Here is a 19,891-nt window from a genome sequence, read left to right on the forward strand (position 1 = left end):
AGAAAACAATGGTTCTTTATGTGCCCTGTTCACACTACATATGCAGATTTTTTTCTGCGCAGGAATCTGCAACGTGTATGCGGTTTTCTGCACGGAAAAATAAACTGACATGAAATCAACATTGGTCTGATTAGGGCAAATAACTGATGCAAATAAACACTGATGTGAAACAGGTGTAAACTGATGTCTCTGCAAATGAAATTTCTGCGGTTTTCATGCACGTATGGTGTGAACAAGCACTAAAAGGTAAAGGTTGCCGTTGCTGGCCTCCTAAAAATGCTAGTTGCCTTGCCCCTCTGCCTTCAATACTTTGAGTTACTAACTCAAAAAAAGGAAATGTAAAATACAAAGTCTTTATCTTTATATTTGATCTGGGGTTTTTAAGCAATAGGGACAGCCCTTATGTTTCTTTCTATTAATGTAAACCTGTGCCCAGACTATGCGATCTAAAGTATTTACCTACTCTTAACAAGTGGTAAAAGAACATTGAGGCTGGGTTCACACTTGTCCGATAAATGCTCCGACATTGGGAGCTCATGTCGCATGACGTGTGAAAATCAATGTTTCCCTATGAGAGCCGTCTTAACTGGTCCGACACATGTCGGTCGACTTTGAAAATGCTCCCTATACTACTTTGGTCTGACTTGGATCCTACTTCAGCCCATTGAATATCATTGAAGTCGGATCAAAGTAGGATCCTTGTCCTTACCATCCGACTTTTGACATCTGACATTGTGATTACAGCAGCAGTAAAAGGAATTTATCTTGCTCTGGGATTGTTTTGATTGGTCAAAAAACAAGTCAGACTATCACAAAGTCGGATCAAAGTAGTATCCTGTTCATGAAAGTCAGATGGATGTAGGACCAATGTAGGACTGATGTCGCAGAGCAAAGTAGGATGAAAGTCGTACAGTATAGTGTGAACCCAGCCTAAAGGCTAAGTTCACCTAACAATTTCCAAAACACACTCCAGCACTAGATCCAGGGGGTTCTTTTCTCATTCCCACAGTTTTAGTACGCAATGCTTCTTTGGGGTGCAGCCCTCCCCAGACTAGGGAATCTTCAACAAACTGTAAAATATACCTTGTGCATCACCGATTTATTCCAACACGAAAGGCAAATGGATACCCACAGACAATAGAAATAAATAGACACAAAACACCAATGCTTCAGCCGAACGTGATATATCCATCATAGACCAAAAACCGATTGGATGGCTGACGTTCGGCTGAAGCATCAGTGTTTTATTCATATTAATTTCTATTGTCTGTGAGTATCCATTTGTCTTGCATGTTGGAATGAATCTGTCCATGATAATGCACAAGGCGTTTTGACCTCCCTGTAATTTTTTTTTACACCACGTTCACTTAAGGCCCAATCTCAAAAGTAGTAAATGCAAGACAGGCAGTCTGTTTACATTCGATTTTCCCATAGAGGAGAGCGGGTCCGGGTCCGCTCTGCACAGTGAGCAGACACGGACCTTTCATCCGCCTGCTCAGCGAAGCCCATAACATGGAGGCATCCTTGTGAAAGGACCCTAAAAGGTGGGTATGATACTGGAGTTGAGCTTTAAAGCAGACCTTCACTCATTTATTTATTTTTAGTAGGGCTGTTACTGATTAAAATTTTCGTGTTCGATTAATCTATTTTTTTTAAATTGATTAATTGACTAATTTTGGTTAATTATAACGCACATACATTTTTCAGATCACCACCATATATAGTCCCCACTGTAATATCCACAGACATCTCCCCCACTGTAATATGGTCCACATCTCCCCCACAGTATAGGAAGTATAGCGCTTGCTTAGTCTTGCCAGAGAAGCCGGCTGAACACGAGCAGTTGAGGCCGGGTGATGACGTCAGCGTGCCGCTCTAGGTTCACCTAGGCCACCGCCGGGTGGACCAAGATGGCCGTCGCTTCGGGAGCTAGGCCAAAGCCGCAGCCTTTCCTATGGCCGAGGCAATTTACTCCACCAACACAAACCCTATCACCCCCCAGATAAAATATTAAAATTAACCCCAGAGGGGTTTCGTTCTTAAAGGGCCACTAAAGGAATTTTTTTTTTTTAGCTAAATAGCTTCCTTTACCTTACTGCAGTACTGGTTTCACGTCCTCATTGTTCGTTTTTGCTTTGAAGTAGCTGTAATTCTGCTGTGATCTCCACACTTCCTGGTTGCCTGTTTCCTTATGACCATCATACTGGGAGCTTTCTCACGGTGGTCTAAGCTGTCATTACTGTGTGTCTAAAACTCCTCAGAACCAATCAGATTCATTTTAAAAACAAAACACTGCCCTGGATTTGTTTGTTTTTGTTCTGTGAGTCTTCCCGACTCACCTCTCACCCGGAACTTCATGTATGTACCTTTAAAACCAAAAGTGAAACTAGAGGCACATTATATGATAGATTAAATTACATTTTTAATCATTTTTAAAAGGAATCAGTTAACTTGTATGTCTCTATACCCTGTAAACAGTCATTTCAGAAAAAAAAAATTCCTTTAGTGACCCTTTAAGCCGTTAGAAACTGACTGAACCATCTGAACATCAGAGTCTGTTTTCTTCTCTTAAGAATACACATTGTATGTAAATACTTTTAATATCAATAGTCTAGTCTACACTTTAAGCACAGTCTTTTTTTTTTTTATGTTCTTTGTGCGTGGTGAGTGATATTTTCTTTCTTGCTTAGGCAATAGAGCAGAAGGATCAGAAAGCAAAGCCCAGGACAGACTAAATAACAACAGCAATATCGTCAATAAACCCAGAGCTTTGTCAGCGTTGGATAACGGCATGAAGCAGCTGTCTTTGGATTGTGCAGACAATGAAGCCAACTCGGACATAAAGTGTACACGTTCTCAGTCCCTAGCCTCAACAGTGCTGGTCAATGCAGTGTGAACAATGTGCCATTCGAATTACAGATTGCACCAAGAAGATTTTCTCACACACGTGTGTGTACTGCTAAGAGAACCCGGGCTGACTGGAGGCCGCATACCATGAACTAATGTGATGGGGGGGGGGGGGGGGAAGTACAGATGGCTTTCCAGCAGGCTTCCACTTCTCTGCTTGCAGTCCTTATTCACCCAAAAAAAGCCCAAAATAAGGAATGGAGAGCAGGATATCTTTAGTCAGAGCAATAAATAGAAACAGAGACTTAGCCAAAGGGTTGACTCCCCAAACAAGTATTGTTACAAGGCTTTCTGTTCCTTGTGTCTTTGCCATATAGGACCATAAACTTCTTTGGTCTGTCAGATGTTTAGTATCCTTGTATTATATGCACATAAATCGCCCATCAAATGTGACGACCATGTAACTTTTCAACGTAAACCGTACAGTAGTCCTATGTAAGTGATTTTTTTCAATTAAACCTCCATTTAGAAATCTTCAAACCTCAACCAGTAAGCAACACCTGTCTAGGTTTTTTGACCTCCCATTATTCATATACAAGTCCAATGCTATTTGTAGAAAAAAGCTAATTGTAGATGATCTATCAAATGTTCATCTTTGTCATCAGCCTTAAATTTTGTTTTACGTTGGGTCAAGAATCCAAATGTTGAATACAGCTGCAGACACTCTCTGAATACATATCTTTTATAAACTGCTGTCTATTCGTACAAACAATTGATCTCACCCTACCAGCATATAACCACTGTAATAATCCCAGGATGTGGTTATTAAATTGGCTAAACGGACATCTTCTGCTGCCTATCTTCCCACAATCCATCTTTCTGACACATCTACCTACACAGGTAAATTGACATATCACCACGGCTCCTCTTGCATTTGCACTTATACGCTCTTCAGCATATCTTCATGTCTGCTATGTGGATATCAGTATTGGACATTTTCTGGTTTATTAGAATCTGTAGATCTGTAAGTAAGCTTATAACGACATATTTATTTGTATTTACATTAGCTTTGTACATCTCAAATATATTAGACTTCATATTTTTTGACTTGCTGGTCATTTTCTATAACTATGAATGTTTTTTGTTAGTATATGTTCTAATTTTTTTAATTATAGCAGAAGAATTCTACCATGTGCCATGTTTCCAGATTTTATAACTAGAGACTTTCCCAGCCATTAATCGCACATTTGAACTTTACTGATGAGGCATAATTTTACAGCAGATATGGAGAAAGCCTTTACCTGGCTATTTTGTATGTCTACAGTGCAGCTCATGCCTTGTTTTGTATACAGTACTGTGGTACACACTCCAGTAAATTAACTGGCCATGCATGTTGCATGGGTTTCCTAGTTGTGTAGGAAGTAGAGGTTGACTAAATACAAGCAATGATGCTTCTCTATAGAGACAGTGGAGTTTGTGCTGCCGATTTGTAGTCCTAGGATAGACTAGCCTGTTTTATATGTAACTGACATGTTTGCTTTGAATCATTTCCGAGGCGAATATAGTAATATTGGAATGTGTCTTGTTTTGTGTTGCGTCCTATCTACAACTTGTATGTTTCCCCAGAAAATTATGTATATTAAAGGGCGTTTCATGCAACTTAAATTGCCTTTTTCTGTTTGTTTTTTCTCATTTCTTTGTCTTTAAAGCCGTTCTGCTAATCGGGCAGTTGCACTTAAAGAAGAATTCCAGATATAGATATTTTGACAATGTTGATTGGACCAGTGTAGCCATGCATATACTATGCAAAACAAAACTATAGAAATTCCCAGCTCAACTTGCCGACCAGCCAGCAATCAACTGAATTATCCTGTGTAACAGCATGTGTTAAAAACGGGTTTAGTTTGCACACATATATGTACTATATCTGGCCAATGTCTCTGGAAATCACTGTAATGGGAACCCTGTGTTCAGCTGCTGCCCTGTTGCATTGTGGACACATAAGGTCACCCACTCATCATCATGGGTGCCATTTAGAGATTTGACAAAATGCAAAGTGATCTCTGAGTGGCATCTGTGCCAACCAAGTTCTGGTCGCCTGTGGTCCTACCCCCGCCCCCCAGTAGACAGAGCCTGAGACTCTGTCAGCCCCTAGCTTCCTATTTGTATTATATTCTTAAACAGTGAGATCTCCCAGCCACAATTTCCAACTCTTTCTGCCTTGGTGCAGAGCTTCCTATTGTATTCCATTTATTTAAAAAAATGATATAATATATATATCTCCTGCAGCTCTCGGCGACACAGCAGGTGTGCAAATCATCTGACAGAAAAAGGTGGTTTAACTCTTCTGAATTTACCAAGACCTGAAATATCCATTTTGGGTGGACTGACCCTTTTAAATCTGCATATACACATGTGTAGCACTACCCTCCGAAGGAGCTGCTGGTTTGTTTGGGTGGCATGTTACCTCGTGGCTCCTCTGCCGTCCTAGGGTTGTATGGTGAAATGTATCGGTAACGAAATGTCCACAACAGGTGTCTTTTTCTGTGCTCTTTATTACCCAACCGGGTAAAAGCAATAAAACTTGTGGTGAAGAGTAGAGATGAAGGAGAAATAGCAGACTCAGGCGTAAACATTAGGAAACAGTCCTGCTTCCAACAATACTTTGGATTCTTCGCCACTCTAACCAGAGCGGGTATAGCGTACCTGGACAGGCCTCTCTCACTGGCCTGGCAGCCAGAGTATCGCTCGGAACTTAGAGGAAACGTCTTTGCCACTGACCCTCCTGGAATGGACTTAGGGAGAAGTCTCTGCCACAGACCTTCCCCAGAATTGAGATAGCGGAGATGAACCTCCTTAATAGATTTTGTTGCCTGGATCTCCTTCAGGTAGTTTTCAGGTTACTGACAGACAGGTGACCAGCCTCTGTTTCTGCTTACCTTGATCCCCGGGGGTTTGTCGAGACCCTATCGGATCGCCAGCCTCTCCTCAGATGGACTCCCCATCGAACAGCTCTCTTGCTTGGGAACTTTCAAGATTGGGAACCCAGTCGACTACTGGGCTCCCCGCCACAGCTTAAATGTTCTTGACCAACATGGTCTCTGAACCAGGAACACCGCGTGGCACGCGCACCCCGGCCTGGAAAGCCATTACGCCGTGATGCGGTCACCCTAGAGGTGGGTGCCGCACTCTGAAGACTAAGAAGACCCAGACCAATGGTGTCTGTTCCATAAATACCCTCCCCCAGCATGCACAGCGAGGAAAAACCCCTCCTGATAGGCCGCTGGGGAAGAGCACCCAAACCTCAACTCCATTGCTGCCACCTATCGCCCTGGGGTGGGAACAGCACCCCAAAAACATCAGAATGAGCCCACAGCACAGCAAAGCTGAAACAGAGACCCAACTTTGAACATAACAATTTGGATCAGAGTCAGTTAACACTCTGATCCCCCCCCTCTAAATTTAACTAGCAGCGGTACTTGGAAGTAACCAGGCACTGCACATGCTATATATGTAAACACACACAACAAATTAAAATCAACACATCACTGTGTTGGAAAAATATTTATTTATAGCTCTATTATTTGAATAAAATATTCAAGTACACATTAAACTGCAGGCTGCCAGCAGTACCCTTTCCCTTCTAAAAAAAAAAAAAAAAAAGTTCTTCAGGAAGGGTTGTATGCGCAGTATGACAATCTAGAACAGTATTGAGAGGTCTAATGACTTCCTTTGCATGCACCACTGAAACTCCATGCATGGCTGGGTTCTCCCGATACTAGTCGGAATTGTATTGCGGAGGTATGTCCTGAGAAGAGCTTATTGACATTTCTATATCACTGCAGCTGGGATACCTTGATTGCTATAGAGCTATTAAAGTCCAAAAAGAAGGGGCCTTCCTGCGCAGGTAAAAATGTGGTGGGGATAATGTTATACACGCCTGCTGGTATAGATTCTATTTCCAGGTAGCAGAATCCACATCTGTGGGGAAAGAAAATAGCATTTCATCAGAACTAGAACAGATTTACAGGTGCTAATTGTTTTATGCAAACTAAACATTAAAAGTAAGCCCATTTTCAATTTATTTTTATATCACAACATTTTTAACAGAGCATATGATGGAAAAAAAAAATCAAACAGATGTTTTATGTCAATAAAAACTGCACATCAGCCACAGTATAGACCAGTGATGGTGAACCTTGGCACCCCAGATGTTTTGGAACTACATTTCCCATGATGCTCCACTACACTATAGAGTGCATGAGCATCATGGGAAATGTAGTTCCAAAACATCTGGGGTGCCAAGGTTCACCATCACTGGTCTATACTGTGGCTGATGTGCAGTTTTTATTGACATAAAACATCTGTGAAGGTTCACCATCACTGGTATAGACTTTATTGGAAGGCCTCATGCACACTAGGTGTGAAAACGCTGCTTTTAAGGACATTTGGCAGTGTTTTTTTTGCCTCTTAACACCCTTCTATGTTGGCCTATGTGGCTATTTTATGAAGGTCATTAAAACCCTAAATGTACCCAGGCGCAATCAAAGTGGGACACTGGTGCAACTGTCAAAAATAACATTAGGCATGGAATGATAAACATAAAGAGTCTTAGTCCCTGAAAAAAGTCCAAAACTGTACATGTGTCCATTGTGCCCGTTTGCAAAAGGCAGCTCTAGGTGCGTTTTTAAAATGCTTTTTTCCTGCCAAAAACAAAAGGTGTTGGGCGGACCTGGCAAACGCCCAGTGTGCATGGGGCCCAAGACAGGAGTTTGGTTCTACTTCTTCCTATCTCTTGGTTAGTGAGAATGCAATGCATTTTACACTAAACCAACATGGATGCTCAGAGTATAGAAGAGGCTGGAGCCAAGCCTGTAAGAATAGTGAAATTATATTCAAATTGCCCCCAAAAAAATGTGTTTCCATTTAAACCTGAACAGCAGGCAAGCAGCTAAATACACAATTGTAAATAAAATCAGGTTTAAACAGTGTTCAGTTTTTCTAGAAAGAACAATCGGCCACTCAACTTTACAGGATAAGTTCACCTAATAAATAAATGCAAATTTTTTTGCAGGTAAAATAATGTGCATTTACAATATAAATATATATAACATTTTAGGAGCCTGGAAAGCACCAGTGATTGACAGTCTGCAGGAGTCCTACATGGCATCGGCGATCTGCTAGTGTGAGCTGTCTGCCCGTACATCGTACGGTCAGGCAGTTTCACATAGATTGGAAGAATCGAACTACCACAGAGCTCAACAGTACCATAGGAGTTAACCGAGAACTACGAGCTGACATCGACAAAGGATGTCGGTAATTGTAGTTCATTTATTCACAGAACTCCGCCCACACGGCCGCACTCTTTTCAAAATGTGACAGTGGATATGGGGGAACTCCTCCCTGTACTTCTGTCACACACAGGGCTTGGACCATTGAGCCACTACAGGAGTGGGAACAGGTTACATGTTCCCAAAGCTGAAATAATCCTTAAAAAAAAAAAATGCGGGTGGAACCCCTCTTTAAAGTCGGCAGCTACAAACACTGTAGCTGTTGACTTTTAATAATGTCCTAGGCGCCTGCGACATCCCCCCCCCCCTGAGGCCGATTGCTCGATCCTGGCAGCTCCCTGCACCTCCATCCTTACTGAGGGAAACGGGCAGTGAAGCTGCAAGGCTCCACTGCCTGTTTCCTACTGCACATGCGTAAGTCACGCAGTGCTTTTGTGAATGGGCGGCTGCTTTCTGGGATGCATACAGTTCCCAGAAAGCAGCGCACCCCATTCTCCAGAAGACATTGCGGGATAGGAAAAGGAAGAAGACCTGCCACGGTATGGGAAGAGGCAGATTAGGAACTTCCGCATAGCAACCGCCCTTTCTGGTAAGTAAAACAATTTTTTGTCGATTTTTGGTGAATTTTTTTTCAGGGTGGAACTCCACTCTAAATGCTGCCTTATGAAAATGCCAGTCATCACGTAGCATTCTCCTACTGTCCGCACATGTGCATTACTACAGCAGAGCAAGATCTGTGGTGGACCACTTTTCAGCGGGAGTTTGACAGGCCAGTGAGGAGGTAATATGTTGCCTTTTTTAACCCCACAACCACGTGTATTGCACGCAGTCATGGCGTATCCCCATTCACTTCAACTGGACACGTTTGGTGGGCCAGTACCGCTGCTGAAAGTGGGTATAATTCTTTCTGCAAAGAACCACAGGCTGAATCAATAGAAACCAGTCGACATTTGGCCCATGTGTATAGCAGCCAGGCCGGCCCCTGTCGAAGGGGCATGACTGAAAAAGGTCTGCCAATGGCTGAGAGCGCTAACCAGTGTGTTCTGGCGAGAGGCCATTCCCATGTCAGAACACAATACCTCAGCAGCTTAGTACAGTGGCTCTTCCTAAGCTCCTCAGTTTTTTTTTTTTTTTTTCCATTCAGACTGCTGGCTTGAACATAAAAAAATACTAGTGTGTACCATGCTTGAGCCTCAGTGCTGCCCACCCCTCACTCACCTGCCTGTATAGTGTACACTCATATTAAGGCACATTCAAGTTCTTATACAAGGTTTCATTTAATTATAGTGTTTGTTTTTATAAAAAAAAATTAAAAAAAATGCATTAATCGGTACTTTATTTCTACCGGGTGTTTAGCTTTGAATCAATAATGAGTGACCTGTAAAATTTAGAAACAGACTTTCCTCAACTGATGCACTATGCACATACCACTGGTTGATCATCTGTGCTGTATTGCTATAACTAAATCAATTTTCAACCTTTGTGCACCAATATTTTTTACACAAATCTTTGAATTGTGCTACTACCCCTTTCTATGCACAGCCACATGCAGTCATACTACTCCCACAGTGTAGTACATTTCACTTCTAAAGTGTCACTAAACCCACATCATAAAAAACTATCAATAAAATGGTATATTGCACTCTGTTCATACTCACCCAGTCACTATAAAAGATTTTTTTTCTGTAAAAAACCTGGTTGATCCTGCTGATCTCAATCTTCCTCTTTTGTCCACATACCCAATGCATCTAAGTATTTTTCAGCTATGGTGGTAACTCTGCACATGCTCAGTTTTCAGTGATTTTCTATGCTGAGCATTTCCTCCCCATCACATCTGAGCAGCCTGTATGACTAGAGTCACACACGTAGGCGTATGCACAGTGGTAAATGACAGCCCACTTCCTCCTCCTCCATGCCCACTAACCAGCAAAACACAAATCGGGGTGGGATATTACATGTAGATTAATGGAGGCATCAGCTCCCTCTATTTCAAAATCTTTTATTCATTTTTTTACAAAACAGTACAATTAATACAACATAAAATCAATATACAGACTGACATATATGGTCTCAAAATGTACCCTTTTCATTGAAAAGATATAAAAAACTGTATCTTCTTCTACCAATACTACGTACTACTCCTGGATTTCTCCATCATTCCACCCCAGGGCCAATCCTTCCCTTTCCACTCTCCATGGGAGATACCCAGAGATAGGGCCGCACTACCTATACCTACAGTGAATGGAGGGGAGGAGGACATGTAAAAGAGAGAGAGAGAGGACAAAAAAAAAAAGAGAAAGAAAAAAAAAAAAAAAAATTGGACTACCCCTTAGAAAGGAGAATAAAACTAAAAACCATTTCTCCTATATTGTGGAAGGAAAGAAAAAGACGACACTTTCCCCTGTGTTGTGGAGAAAAAAAAAAAAAAAACACTAAGTCCTACTAGAATATAGTGAGAAGTGTAGGGGTTAATTCCCCTTATTGTGTATTTACTTGTGTGTACAAAACCAGGAAGGGGTTGTAAAAAAAAAAAAAAAAAGAAGAAAGACACTAAGTCCCTCTAAAATATAGTGAAAAATATAGGGGTTATTTCCCCTAATTGTGTATTTACTTAAGTATACGAAAACAAAAAGGAGTTGTGATAAAAAAAACAAAAAAGACACTAAGTCCTACTAGGGTATAGTGAGAAATATAGGGGTTAATTCCCCTTATTGTGTATTTACATGAGTGTACAAAACCAGGAGGGAATTGTAAAAAAGAGAAGAAAGACACTGAGTCCCTCTAAAATTTAATGAAAAATATAGGGGTTAATTCCCCTTATTGTGTATTTACTTAAGTATACGAAAACAAGAAGGAATTGTGGAAAAAAAAAAAAAGATGGAAGACACTGAGTCCATCTTGAATATAGTGAAAAGTGTAGGGGTTAATTCCCCTTATTGTGTATTTACTTAAGTGTACAAAAAATAAGAAGGAAGGAAGAAAAGAGAAATAGAAAAAAAAAAAAAAAAAACCCTAGTCAGAAGGGGAATAAAACAATTACCCCTATGTTGTGAGGAAAACAAAAAAAAGTTTGTTCCACACTACGAGTATGTCCAGGAAAAAGTATAGAGGTTCCTTGGTCCCGTTCCTACTGAACGGAGCCAAGGCACTAATACCTAGGAACTGGAGGGAAAAAAGAGTACCCTCGATAGGGGAATGGCTCCAAGAAATTGATAAAATGAGAGTGATGGAGGAGCTGTGGTCCTTTCAGGTAGAGTCTGGGCCAAGATATGAAACGACCGGGAGGGGATGGAGGGATTTTAGAGCTAGGGGGAGGGAGGGGGGAGATGAGGAGGGAGAGAATGGAGGGGAATAGAGGAGACCGTTGGTGGGAATCCTTCTAGAGTCCCCTACTCTCCTCGCGTTTGTTTTTTCCTCCTTTTTTTTCTTTTTTTCTCTCTTTATCGGTGGTGGGGGTCTATATTTCAAAACGTGGGTAATATGCACAATAGGGGGAAATTATAGCCCCTATACAGTAGGTGTTTGTGATATTGTGCTTTTAGCAGGACAGCGTCGCGCTGATACTCGGCGACAGGGTGCCGAGATCTCGCCGACATCTCACACTCACTGGAATAGTGACAGCACATCCCAGCAAGCGCGTCATAGAAGCGACGGGAGATCCGACTTGGATTCCCGCCAATTCTACACGTATGCGGCGTTTGTTATGAATCCTGAGGGGGGAAGTCCCCGCCGGATTTTAAATAAAAATCCGGCATGGGTCCCCCCCTCAGGAGCATACCGGGCCCTTAGGTCTGTTATGGGTTGTAAGGAGAGCCCCCCTACGCCGAAAAAAACGGCGTAGGGGGTCCCCCTACAATCCATACCAGACCCGTATCCAAAGCACGCTACCCGGCCAGCCAGGAAGGGAGTGGGGACGAGCGAGCGCCCCCCCCCCCTCCTGAGCCGTACCAGGCTGCATGCCCTCAACATGGGGGGGTTGGGTGCTCTGGGGCAGGGGGGCGCACTGCGGCCCCCCACCTCAGAGCACCCTGTCCCCATGTTGATGAGGACAGGGCCCCTTCCCGACAACCCTGGCCGTTGGTTGTCGGGGTATGCGGGCGGGAGGCTTATCGGAATCTGGGAGCCCCCTTTAATAAGGGGGCCCCCAGATACCGGCCCCCCCACCCTAAGTGAATGAGTATGGGGTACATCGTACCCCTACCCATTCACCTGCAAGAAAAGTGGTAAAAACACAAATAAACCACACAGTGTATTAAAATATTTTATTTTTCTGCTCCGGAGGCCGCCCCCTGTCTTCTTTATTAGCTCTTTTACCAGGGGGGGCTTCTTCTTTGACGTCTTCGGGTGGGTGGGGGCCGCCGTCTGGTTCTCTTCCACCGCCGGGGGGGGGGGTGGCTTTTAAAAAAGCCCCCACCCCCCCGGCGGGTTTCCTCCGGCGTCTTCGGCGGGGCTCTTCTTCTTCCGCTATCCCGACGGGTCTTCTCCGCAATCCGGGGGGTCTCGCCGCTCTCCGCTGTTGACTCGTCGCACCCCGGTTTTTCGTCTCGCAGTCCGGTCCCTTCTTCCGTGCTGTACGTCTTCTTCCGCGCTGTGACGTCATGTTCTTCACTTCTCTTCTTCTCCCGATGTTGACTCGCCGGTCCTCCTCGCTGAAATGACGGATGCGCGCCTTGCATCGGACCTATATAGGCCTCACAGTCCCATCATGCTCTGTACCTACCCATGTGATACCTACCCACGTGGTTTGGATACGGGTCTGGTATGGATTGTAGGGGGACCCCCTACGCCGTTTTTTTCGGCGTAGGGGGGCTCTCCTTACAACCCATAACAGACCTAAGGGCCCGGTATGCTCCTGAGGGGGGGACCCATGCCGGATTTTTATTTAAAATCCGGCGGGGACTTCCCCCTCAGGATTCATAACAAACGCCGCACGCGTGTAGAATTGGCGGGAATCCAAGTCGGATCTCCCGTCGCTTCTATGACGGCTCTGTCTCCATCGCGGCAAGCCAGCTCGGCGCTGGCTCCCGCGATGGGGCTCGTAGGTGCTCAATCTCGCCGAGAAAGAGAGCGAGATTGACACAAAATCGGGTTCACCTACTGTAACAGAATGTTTTTTTTGCCTCTATTTTTTTTTTTTTTGCATCAGCTCCCTCTTATTATAAAATATGGACTCTCCAGCCTGTATCTTAGAATAAGAAATCCACCCACACCATGTTATTGCCAAAAAATAATAAAGATTTGATTTCAAATAAATGTATTTGTATGACAATTTGGAACAGTTTATTGATATTATTTATTTATTTTTACTCTGTATTACAAAGACTGTTTAGTTTATTTTGAACATGTGACCAGCAACAGAGGACTAGAAGCTCCTCCTGCTTATGTTTCCCTGCAGACAGGCTGGGAAAGATCTGGGTCATGTGACGGCTCTATATCGTTTAGGAAAAAAGGTATTTAATTACAGTACCATCATCCACATACAGAAATAGAATGCACAGTGTTAATGAAACAGTGAATGTTGCACATTAATCTGCTTTCGATAGCATTTCAAATGCAAGCCAGCTTTGCCCACATACAGTGTGTGTGTGTGTGTGTGTGTATATATATATATATATATATGTATATATATATATATATATATACACAAAATGCATAGAACCATTTCCTTTGTTGTTAATAAAAGCAAGTTCCCAAAAGAACCTTCTGAATACCTGTAATCTCCGCTGCTTTTCTTCTGGAATCCGGATGGTCCTGGATCTCCATTTGTGGACACGGTAACAACCTCAAAACCCACGCTATACTGTCTGCAAGGTGTATACAACAACATTTGCATTATGTTTTTTAACATATGCGGAAGTGACAAAAATATGACATTTTTATGTTTAGAGAGTCACCAACATGGCAGTAAAGCATTTTACATTTCATAATAATATATTTATTCCTGTACACCATTATACTTTAATAAAATTTTACTTTCTGCTACAAAACATACCCAATAAAAAAAAAAAAGTCTTCATTAATTTAGGCTAATATATATTCTGCTATATATTTTTGGTAAAAAAATCCCAATAAACGTATATCGATTGGTTTGCGCAAATGTTATAGCGTCTACAAACTATGTGATATTTTTATGGAATTTTTATTTTATTGGCAAAAGATAGCAAGACAAATCGGACACCAAGTGACACATTTGATACTTTTTTGGGGACCAGTGACACCAATACAGTGATCAGTGCTAAAACATATACACTGTCACTGTACTAATGGCACTGGCATGGAGTGGGTTAACATCAGGGGCAATCAAAGGGCTAAATGAGTTCCTAGGGAGTGTTTTGTAACTGTGTGGGGGGATGCTCTGACTGTGGGAAGACAAGAGATCCATGTTCCTGCTTAGCAGAAACACAGGATCTCTGTCTTCCCCACTAACAGAACAGCAATCTGCCTTGTTTACATAAGCAGACCGCCATTCTTCCTCTGTTGGGAACGATCAGCAGGTCCCGCTGTGGGAGCAGGTCGGCGGTGCGCCACAGACCCGGAAGTGCAAAATCATGTACCTGTAAAAAGAAAACAAATACAGCCACCACATCTAATGATTGGTAAGCTGCAATATATTACACTTTTTATTTTTGGGTTTAGTACTGCTTTAACACTATACATGCGTACAAACTGATGGATGAAATGCACAGAATTAACTTGCAGAGGCACGAGTTTACATCAGTTTGCACTCAGTGGGTTTTTACGCACTGTAACATCAGTTTTCATGAATGTATGTCATCACTTTCTCCTCGGCCCTGGTCATACCACAATGCTGATGTCATGTCCGTTTTTTTCCGCTGCATACACGTCAAAGATTCCTGCATAGAAAAAATCTGCACACGATACTAGTGTTGTGGTGTGAACAGGGCACACAGACAACGATCTGCTACATCTTGAGAAATAATAGTACTATTGCCTTACAAGTTGTATTAAAACTGTGCTGGTGGAATCATATACAACACCTAAATGCAATGTAACGGACTCCTGGCCTTCCAGATGGTATAAATATTAATGTCTGAGGTTACTGCTTTTGGCTGCTGTAATAAATGAAGGTCATATTTTGTGCTAATTTTATACACAGCTCAAGTGCCATACTACAAACCTTGGTCCTCTCAACTCGGTCAGTAACGGTCCAGCTTTCTCCACGTGAAACTGGTACATAGGGTTATTCTTGTGCGTGTCTCTAAAGTTGCCACATCCTCCTGCACTCTGGCCCTTCCACTGGCCGTTAATCTACAAAATGCATTGTGTGTTAAGATTAAGAAAGGACAAAGATTCTTCTAAACATGTGACTTTTAATTTGGAGTAGAAAGCTAAGATCAGAAAAAAAAATATTATTATACAGGATTTATATAGCGCCAACAGTTTGGGAAGCGCTATACTATATAAAGGGAGACAATTCAATACAAGAGGGTTAGGAGGGCCCTGCTCCTGCGATCTTACAATCCAACAGGGAGGGGGTGATGAAACAAAGGGTAATAGCTGTGAAGGATGAACTGATAGGAGAAATAGAAGAATATTTGGTTATTAGCTGGAGGCAGGATAGGCTTCCCTGAAGAGACGCGTTTTCAGGGAGCGCCTAAAAGTGGACAGAGTAGGAGATAGCCAGACACATTGGGATAGAGAGTTCCAGAGGATGGGAGAGGCTCTGGAGAAGTCATGGAGACGAGCATGGGAGGAGGAGACAAGAGAGCTAGAGAGCAAGAGGTCTAGGGAGGAACAGAGAGGATGGTTTGGGTGATAACACATTAGGCAGCACAATGGTGTAGTGGGTAGCACGATCGCCTAGCAGCAAAAAAGGGTCGCTGGTTCAAATCCCAACCACAGCACTAAGTTTGTATGTTCTCCCTGTGCATGCGTGTATTCTGGTTTCTAGTATATAAATTAGAGACTTTAGATTGTGAGCTCCTTGAGGGCAGGGACTCATGTGAATGTACAATATATATGTAAAGCGCTGCGTAAAATTGACGGCGCTATACAAGTACCTGAAATAAATAAACATATTAAGAGATAAGATTGGTGATGTAGCTCTGGGCAGAGTTGTAAATGCTTTTTACTGTAAATTATTGGAAGGGCTCATTTACACTTGCTTCAGCTTCAACGCAGATTTACGGTTAGTTTACACTTGCTAAACAACAAGGCTTCGGACAGGCTTGGTTAACGCTCTCTGAACGCTAGTCAAAGCTCCGGTCACTAAATAAAATGCTTAGCTTACAGTCCTGTTTAAACCTTGCATCAAAAATTATACCCCATGTGGCTTTAGTGGTGCTTCAAAGCATCCATAGAAGTCTGTGGCAAAGATCACCAAAGCCCCAAGCAAAAGCAAGGTGTAAACAGGACTGTAAGCTATCAATTTTATTTAGTGACAGAGGCTTTGACTGGCGTTCAGAGAGCTGTAACAAAGCGTGTCCGAAGCTTTGTTCAAGTGTAAACTAGCCCTTTGTGTTTTGAATTGTATTCATTGGGCAATGGGAAGCCAGTGGAGGGATTGGTTGAGAGAGGTGATGGACACTGAATGGTTGGTAAGATAGATGGGTCTGGCAGCAGCATTCATGATAGACTGAAGAGGGGATAGCCTGCGGAAAGGTAGGCCAATGAGGAGGGAGTTACAATAATCAAGGCGAGAGATAACAAGGGAGTAAAGAAGTTGCTTAGTGGTGTCAACGGTTCAAAACGGGCGCATTCTGGAGATGCTACAGAGGTGAAGACTGCAAGATTTGGACAGTGATTGAATTTGGGGCTGAAAACCCAGGTCAGAGTCCAGGATTACCCATAGCATGGGGGTCCTGAGGTTGTATTATTGATCTTGATGGAGAAGGGAGGGGACAGGGAGACAGGGGGGCAATATTATGAGCTCAGTTTTAGAAAGATTGAGTGGTGTGACATCCATGCCGATACTGTATGTCAGTTAGTAATGCGAGAGCAGACTAGAGAAGTGAGGTGAGAAGAATGGTCTTACCCGTTTGTTTATGGTGCATGGTGTTGGGATCTTAGAGAATGTAAACTTGCAAGCTGCATATACCTACAATAAAACAACAAGTCAGTCAAATACATGCGTTACAGATTTGTGCTTTTTTTCTCTCATGTAAAAAGGACAATCCTATTCAAATCAGCTGAGATACACCATTCCTTTCTCTCCCTCACATCTAAACTATTCCACACAATATTTGTGCATGAAAAATGAACGCATGTTTTACTTTCTACAGGCAGTCCCCGGGTTACAAACAAGATCTCTGTAGGCTTCTTCTTAAAGCGGAGCTCCACAAGAAAAGTGAACCCTCCTCCCCTCCGCTGTCACATTTGGCACCTTTCGGGGGGAGGGGTGCAGTAACCTGTATAATACTCCCACGGAAGTCACGCCCCTTCGCGTATCCCCCCCCCCCCCCCCCCCTTCTGAGAAACAAAATGGTCCCAGGAGACAGCAGGGACCAATGAGGGCACGTCGCGTGGCTCGCGCATGTGCAGTAGGTAATTGGGCAGGGAAGCCGTAACGCTTCACTTCCTGATTCCCTCATTGAGGATGGCGGCAGGGGCAGCCGAGAGATGAGCGATTGCTCGGCCTCGGCTGACGACATTGCGGGCGTGCTGGACAGGTAAGTGTCCATTTTTTAAAAGTCGTCGGCTGCAGTAATTGTAGCTACTGGCTTCGCTTTAAGTTGAATTTGCATGTACTGTAAGTTTGAACAAGTACATTTTTTTAAGTGCAACTCCAGCCAAAACATTTTTACAGTTGAAAAACATAGGGAGCATACAGGAATACCCCTGTGACGTTTGTTTTGTTGTCTGTGCCCCTGTTCAGAAGATTTCACCTCACCATCTATGCTGTGACAAATGGATTTAGAAAATTCTGGGTTGTCATGAAAACAAGGATTGGTGATAAAGCTTCAGTGGGCTAAAAGAGACCCAAAAGGATGGATATACTCAGGACCAAGCAGCATACAATTACAAAAAAAGGCTTTATTGACCAACTATAAACAGTACAGTAAGTTACAGGTAAAAACTAGGGAATACCCCCAATAGTAGTTGGCACAGAGTAATGGCCTCAGACAGTGCCCGCAATGCACAAGTTCTTCCACCCCCGGGGACAACAGACATAGCCAGGATTGTTATAATAAACAGCATCTCACCAATTCCACAAGTTCCGGTCACTTCTGGCCTAACTGATGTGGAATTGCTGAGAGGTCCACCAGACAGTAGATGGCAGTATGTGGCGAGCAGCAAGATGGCCGCCCAGCGTTTTCCAGGACCATCGTGGAGGACGTCATGCTGCCTCCATTCGTAAGTATGAGCCATACGCAAGTCAGATGTATCCAACTAGGGGACTGACTGTATTTTCCTTTGAGTGGAACACAGAGCGAGGAAGGACTAGGACTAGAACGCCTTCTGGGTTATTGCAGCTATGCTGGGCTCCATTAAAGAGACTTACTGTCACAGTGACAACAGTTTCATCAGACAAGAAGTAACATAACTAAGTCTCCATTCACATTTGGCATTATAGGTTTCTGGGCAGAATTGCTGCAATTCTGCCAGCAATCTCAAGTCTCACTGCAACAATAAATGGCGTTGGTAAATGGTGCCGTTTTGCTGTGACTTATGGCATGACAAACCACAGTGGGGTAACCTTGTCGCCCAAAAGAAGCTCCTGCTTCATGCGTTTTGAGTGCCTTTGAAAATTAATGTCACCTGAACATGCTTTTTGCGATTGTAGTGCGATATGGAAAATGGGACCTGAAGGTAAATTAAACTTATTCTCCTCCCTATATAAGTTGACCCAAAATCCTTCTTTAATCTCTGCCCGTTCTGAATGATGTCAGTGTTTTTTTAATTCTGATTTTGTAATGTGAACAGCAATTGACCACTATGACTGCCAACACTGGAAAACAAATCAATCTTATGGATATAAAATTGATCTTTAAAAGCTGAATAACATTTCATACGCCTAACAGAAAATGGAAAATGTTAATACGAGTGCATGTTATACCCACACAGATAAAGAAAACAGGAGGAGACTGGCTTCTGATGTTGTTTAATGAGGTTTGCCTAAGAACCGTAAACCCAAATGTTTGTGACTTACCCTGAGTGTGTAATGGATAGTGTTCTGCTTCTCATACTGAGACACAACTAAAGTAAACGTGTGGGATCCTGGTGTAGTCAAGGGTATCTTTGTCAGGTAATGAGGGCTGTTTATTCTGATTCCATCAATATAAGGTGCAGGATCAGCTGTAAGACAAATACATCATTAATACCTACCAACAGAAAACATTTCCCATTACAAAATTTAACTGATACAGGGTACTTTTCAATATCTAGGTTCAGTATGTAGCACGCCAACGCCACAAGCCCGCCCAACATGTTTTGCTGTCAAACAGTGTCATCAGGGGAACAGGAGCACACACCAGTGACGTCTAATGCAGTTTATATAGGCTGCCTATATAAACTGCATTAGACGCTACTGGTGTTTTCTCCTGTTCCCCCGATGATGCAGTTTGAGGGCAAAACATGTTGGGCGGGCCCAACTTCTGATGTCAGCGAGCAGGGCAGCCATCAGAAAAGTTGGGGCCCCTCACACAGCTTCAGGCATGGGCCCCCTGGAGCAGAGAACTGGGGGGGGGGCTGCCACAAATTGAGAACGGGGGGGGGGGGCTGCCGCAAATTGAGAACCTGATGGGCTGCCGCGAATTGAGAACCGGGGAGTGGGGTTGTCGAAAATGTCACTG

General features: G+C 43.1%; 2 protein-coding genes across 3 annotated transcripts in view; one reads left to right on the forward strand and one right to left on the reverse strand.

Annotated features, from left to right (window-relative positions):
• Positions 1 to 4,512, forward strand: part of SH3BP5 (SH3 domain binding protein 5) — a 100,102-nt gene extending 95,590 nt beyond the window's left edge. Inside the window, exon 9 of the mRNA XM_040353058.1 lies at positions 2,691 to 4,512. Coding sequence (XP_040208992.1) covers positions 2,691 to 2,896 — 206 coding nt within the window. The 3' untranslated portion in view covers positions 2,897 to 4,512. The remainder of the gene's footprint in view (positions 1 to 2,690) is intronic.
• A 1,866-nt stretch (positions 4,513 to 6,378) lies between these two features.
• CAPN7 (calpain 7) overlaps positions 6,379 to 19,891 on the reverse strand; it is a 101,259-nt gene continuing 87,746 nt past the window's right edge. The window contains exons 17-21 of one of the 2 annotated variants that reach the window (XM_040353059.1): positions 19,249 to 19,394; positions 17,134 to 17,196; positions 15,277 to 15,407; positions 13,850 to 13,942; positions 6,379 to 6,828 (exon numbers count right to left, since the gene is read on the reverse strand). In XM_040353059.1, coding sequence (XP_040208993.1) covers positions 6,684 to 6,828; positions 13,850 to 13,942; positions 15,277 to 15,407; positions 17,134 to 17,196; positions 19,249 to 19,394 — 578 coding nt within the window. In that variant the 3' untranslated portion in view covers positions 6,379 to 6,683. The remainder of the gene's footprint in view (positions 6,829 to 13,849; positions 13,943 to 15,276; positions 15,408 to 17,133; positions 17,197 to 19,248; positions 19,395 to 19,891) is intronic. The other variant, XM_040353060.1, reaches the window with a different exon arrangement.

This window comes from Rana temporaria, chromosome 5, assembly GCF_905171775.1.
Source record: "Rana temporaria chromosome 5, aRanTem1.1, whole genome shotgun sequence".
Lineage (NCBI taxonomy): Eukaryota > Metazoa > Chordata > Amphibia > Anura > Ranidae > Rana > Rana temporaria.